Source organism: Condylura cristata, unplaced genomic scaffold (assembly GCF_000260355.1).
Source record: "Condylura cristata isolate star-nosed mole 26May11 unplaced genomic scaffold, ConCri1.0 scaffold00026, whole genome shotgun sequence".
Classification (NCBI taxonomy): domain Eukaryota; kingdom Metazoa; phylum Chordata; class Mammalia; order Eulipotyphla; family Talpidae; genus Condylura; species Condylura cristata.
The window spans coordinates 390,973-396,055 of record NW_004567127.1 but is presented as its reverse complement, the minus strand read 5'-3'; the positions used below and the strand labels follow the sequence as shown (position 1 = coordinate 396,055).

The 5,083-nt window shown below is 70.1% G+C and overlaps 1 protein-coding gene across 1 annotated transcript in view; it reads left to right on the top strand.

The window, feature by feature from the left end:
* GEMIN5 (gem (nuclear organelle) associated protein 5) overlaps positions 1-4,945 on the top strand; it is an 8,114-nt gene extending 3,169 nt beyond the window's left edge. Inside the window, exons 3-10 of the mRNA XM_012729994.1 lie at positions 520-680; positions 1,109-1,290; positions 2,334-2,485; positions 2,653-2,763; positions 3,301-3,430; positions 3,912-4,077; positions 4,458-4,670; positions 4,856-4,945. Coding sequence (XP_012585448.1) covers positions 520-680; positions 1,109-1,290; positions 2,334-2,485; positions 2,653-2,763; positions 3,301-3,430; positions 3,912-4,077; positions 4,458-4,670; positions 4,856-4,945 — 1,205 coding nt within the window. The remainder of the gene's footprint in view (positions 1-519; positions 681-1,108; positions 1,291-2,333; positions 2,486-2,652; positions 2,764-3,300; positions 3,431-3,911; positions 4,078-4,457; positions 4,671-4,855) is intronic.
* Positions 4,946-5,083: the final 138 nt, after the last annotated feature.

Sequence of the window (5,083 nt, the reverse complement as noted above, 5' to 3'; positions counted from 1 at the left end):
GGTCGGACGCCGCCGGGCCGCCGCGGGAACCTCGGGCTCCTGACTTCTGCCATCTGTGTGTTGACAGTTTGGGGGGGCCGGGCCAGAGTACCCTGGCCGCCGGCCCCGCGGCGTGGCGGCTCACCGTGTAGGAGGGCGTCCTCTGCTTGGGCGAGCTGTCGTAGCGGTCCGTGCCCACGTCGAACTTGTAGGACGGCGGGAAGTGGATGTCCGGCTCCCGGAAGCCCTTGAAGATGGACCCTGGGGGCGCGGGCGCAGCCTCAGGCTTCGGGCCCTGCCGCGCCCGCCCCCGGTGAGCCCGGTGGGCTCCGCGCTCCGGCTCTGCCCGTGAAGCGGCTCAGGCGGCAGCAGCCCAGCCCCGAAGGTGGAGACTCGCAAAGGGACTCGCCGAAGTCGCCTGGGGCGGAGCGTCCTGCCCGCGGGTCCCTGGCGCTCTGTCACTCGGGGCGCGGTGGGACCCCACTGGCTGTGGCCCCCTGGTAGCACTGCAGCTAACCTAGTGTCTGCTTGTGCTTGAAGTCGTAGGAGAGTTGGTGGGTCACACGGAGAGGGTCTCCGGCTTCACGTTTTCTCAGCACCCGGGGCAGTACCACCTCTGTGCCACTAGCTCCGACGACGGGACCGTGAAAATCTGGGACGTGGAGACCAAAACGGTGGTGACCGAGCACGCCCTCCACCAGGTATGGTGCCGCCGGCTGTCGGGTGCCCAGGGAGAGCTTTCTGCACCGCGCAGTGCGGCTGACCTCTGCGCATGGCGAGAGCTTGGGTCGGTGCCCACTCAGTTACCAAAACTCCGCCGGTGAGGGGCCCTGCGGCCCTGCGCCACAGGGGTCAGCAGCCTCTGACGTGTGGGCTGCTGGCGGGGCGCAGTACTCACAGCAGACACGGCTTCGCCCGGAAGACGTCGACCGCCGCTGTGTCTGGGAGGTGGGGCGCAGTGACGCGGGTGCTTGCTAGGCCTTTCGGGAGCCAGGGCAGGGAGAGGCTGCTCAGTCTGCCCACGAGCCTGCGCTCAGCAGTGAGAGGCCGGGCGCTCCGAGCGGCCTGGCTGCCAGGGCCGGGCTGAGCCCGTCACACCAGCGGCATCGTGTTCTCGTTGGGCCCACAGCACACCATCTCCGCGCTGCACTGGTCTCCGCGGGTGAGGGACTTGATCGTGTCCGGAGACGAAAAGGGGGTCGTGTTCTGCTACTGGCTTCACAGAAACGACAGCCAGTACCTCTTTGTAGAACCCAGGACGATTTTCTGCCTTACTTGTTCACCTCATCATGACGACTGGGTCGCAGTCGGGTGAGTCCCGTGTGCTCTCCGTGTCGGGGCGCATCCCTGCCCCTTCAGCCCTCGCAGCTGTCTCCCGGCGTCGCCTCTCCTCAGCCGGGCGTCGTCGGCTCCGGTGACCCCAGGGCCTGCCCTCTCTGCCCTCCGCGCTCTGTTTCTGTCCCCGCGGTTTGGTTTCTGTGATACTTTCCTCCTTGCTGACTGCCCCCCGGCTCACACTCCCCCCAGGTCTGCTGGTCCTTGGCGGCAACATGACTTGGCCCCTGTGTTCCAGCTGCGGGTAGAGCGCTCTGGCTGGGCGCCTCCTCCCACCCCCCCGTCCCAGGCCGCGGTGCTGGAGCGCGCACCCCCTTTCCGCCCCATTTACCGTCCATTTACCTTCCCAGACATGTCCCTTCCCTCCAGGTGGCGACGGGGCATAGGCGCCTTCAGTGAAACATGAGCGGGAAAGCTGGTGGGCGATCCCGGGATGGGCGGGGAGTGGGGAGGCCCACGAGAAGACCAGGTTCACACCCGCTGTGAGGGGTGCACGGATGTGAAGCCCAGGAGGTGTGGGCAGGGCGAGGGGCCCCTGCCCGGAGCAGAGCGGGGCCGTGTTCGTGCTGGTGGAGGAGGCGGGAGTGGGAGGGCCGTGGCGGGGTTTGTGTGCGGGGTGGGCAGTGACGAGCTGGGGCCGGGGGCCAGAAAAGCCCAGGAAACCAGAGCAGCAGGAGGCGGTCTGGCTGGAGAGGAGAGGGCAGTCGGAAACCTGGGAGGTTGCTTCCTGTCTGTGCCCCCCACGCCCACCCCCGCCCCGGCAGCCTGGGGTGCAGCATGTGGTCGGCAGGACGCTTTGGTCGTTTTCAGAGATTTATTTATTTTTGTGCACAGAGTTGGGGTCCCCAGGTACAGGTGCAGGGGGTGAGAGGACTCCAGAGTGGGCAGCAGAACAGGCGGATCCGCTGAAACACTGCTGAGGGGCGGGGGGAGAGGAGGGGTCCGCCGCGCCCGGGGCAGCTCCTGGAGCTGAGGCCGAGCCCTGGCCCCAGCGCTGACGCTTCTGCCTCGGTTTCCAGCTACAAGGATGGCATCGTGGTTATCATCGACCTCAGTAAGAAGGGGGACGTGATCCACAGGTTCCGGGGCCACGACGACGAGGTCCACTCCATAGCCTGGTGCCCCCTGCCCGGGGAGGACTGCTTGTCCATACATCAGGAGGACAGCCCAGGTGGGGGTGCGAGGGGCCGCGGTGGACAGCACGTGGGTGGACTGTGCCCTTGGAATTGCCATTGAAACGCTAAGTTTGGCAGATCAGATGGTGGAAACAGCAGCTGCGTTCCGGGGACCGCCCCGGCCCGCAGCCAGCTGAGGCCGACACGGCTGCCTCTGTCCTAGACGAGCCGGAGGGCCCCCAGGGCACAGCCGCGGCGCCGGGCCCCGGCTGCTACCTGGCCACGGGCAGCAGAGACCAGACCATCCGCCTGTGGAGCTGCTCGCGTGGCCGCGGTACGAGCGCGGGGGTTTCTCCTCCGGTCCTGAGGCTGCGCGTGGCAGGTGTCTCCGGCGTCGGCCTGGCGCCTGGACACCCAGTGGCTGCGTGGCCGAGTCAGCGGGGTGCCGGGACCCCCTCTGGTCTGGCTCCTCATCTCTTTGGCCCAGCACTGCTTGCAGACACCCCGCTGGTGCTCTGAGCCTGGGGTGGGGGGGAGCGGCTGCCCACCACAGCTGTGGCCTCGCAGACCTGTGCCCCGCCGGGCTTCTGGCCCCCTGGGGGGAGTCCCTCCCTCCTCAGTGGAAGAAGCTCGGCTCCGGTGCCCAGCCGGGTTCTCCACTCCAGTTGGAGACCGCGTTCCCAGACACGAGTCTTCGCGGTTTTAAGTGGCCAGGACAGCCCGGGTCAGCCAGGGGGTGTCCAGCGCTGTCCCTGAGCAAGCGAGGGCTGCCCCCCGGTCACCAAGTGCACAGGGTCTCCACACGCTGGGGGGCGGGCGCGGGGGCGGGCGGGGCGCCGTGGTGCTGAGGGCCACGGCCGTGTTCCCGCAGGGGTGACGGTCCTGAGGCTGCCCTTCCTGAGGAGAAGAGGCGGCGTCGACCCGGCCGTGAGGGAGCGCCTCTGGCTGGCGCTGCACTGGCCCGAGGACCGGCCGACGCAGCTGGTGTCCAGCTGCTTCGGGTAAGTCCGGGCACACGGCTCCAGCGGGGCGCTCCGGCGTCTGCTTCTAGGCAGCAGGGGGCCCGCGCTGGCCTCGCCTCCTGCGGCTCCTCTAGTGGGGTCTCGGGGTGTGGAGTCGCGGACCCCCACGAGCAGCCTGCTGGGGGTGGGCCGGCAGGCAGCGGGGACCGCATCCCGCCAGCCTGCTGCCGTTGCGGGCACGTCCGTCCTCGGACTGCAGCCTCCCGCGCAGTCGGAGTGGGGCCGCGCTCCCAGTCTGGGTGGGGGGCCGTGCCCGGGCCTCTTGCCCCTCGACTCGGCGGCGTTAACACGCGCGTCCTGCTCCGCAGCGGGGCCGTGTGGGCTCGGCGTGCGCAACCCCCCCGCCAGCCGCGTCCGGGCTGTGCCGGCTGAGAGGCGCTGCGTGAGCAGGGCGTCGGGAGGACGTGGGGGGTGCGCGGCGTGCGGGAGCCGCCCTGAGGGGCCCTCGCTGCTCTGCCAGGGGCGAGCTGCTGCTGTGGGACCTGGCGCAGCCCTGGCGGCGGAGGCACACGCTCTTCAGCGCGGCCGCGGAGGGCCAGAACCACTCCCGCATCGTGTTCAACCTGTGTCCTCTGCGCACCGAGGACGGCCAGCAGCTGCTGCTGTCCACCTCCATGGACAGAGACGTGAGCCGCTCGCGGGGCAGCGCCGCGGCCGGGGTCTGAGCTGGCTGGGTGGGGGGCCTTTCTGCACCCGCGGCCGCTCCCGTCCCCCCCAGCCCGCCCGGGTTGGGGTTCTGGATCCCCGCGAGTGGGGGCTGAGCCCGTGAGCGTCCGGCGCCTCCGGGCCGGGGTCTCCCCGGGGGGCTAGCCCCCGCGCCCTCTGCTGCCCCGCCCGGCTGTGAGAGGCGTGCTGTTTTGCGGTAGCCGCTCTGAATCCCGCTGTCCGGAGCCCCCTTTGTTCTCGCTGTCCACAGTGGCGAGCGGCGCCGGCCTCTCCGCTGCCGCTGTGCCTGCAGGGCCCGGCCCGTCCCGTCCGCAACGCCGGTCCTGTTACCCGGTTTCAGATCAAGTGCTGGGACATGGCCACGCTGGCGTGCTGCTGGACGCTGCCCTCCCTCGGGGGCTTCGCCTACAGCCTGGCCTTCTCGCCCGTGGACGCCGGCTGCTTGGCCGTGGGCGTGGGGGACGGCACGATCCGCGTCTGGAACACGCTGTCCATAAAGAACAACTACGACGTGAAGCATTTCTGGCAGGGCGTCAAGGCCAAGGTCACCGCGGTAAGGGCTGCGGGGGCGGCTGCCCGGCCGGCCCGTGTCCCCCGCGCAGAGGGCCGCCCGCGTTCCCGGTTGTGATGGCAGAGGCGCCGCGAGGGGTGGGGGGTGGGCGGCCGCGAGTGCCCGTTCTTCGGGTGTGGGGAGACGCCGGGTGGGGCGAGCCTGAGGACCCCGACGCGTCTCCGCAGCTGTGCTGGCACCCGGCCAAGGAGGGCTGCCTGGCCTTCGGGACGGACGACGGGAAGGTGGGGCTGTACGACACCTACGCCGGCAGGTGAGGGCCGGGCGGGGCCGGCGGCTCCCGAGGGCGCTGGCGCCGTGGGCCGAGCACTGGGCCGGGCACCTTCGGGGGCCGTCGAGCGGGCCAGCGTCGGCCTGTGTTGCTCCTCCATCTTTTACACGAGTTTTGAGACAAA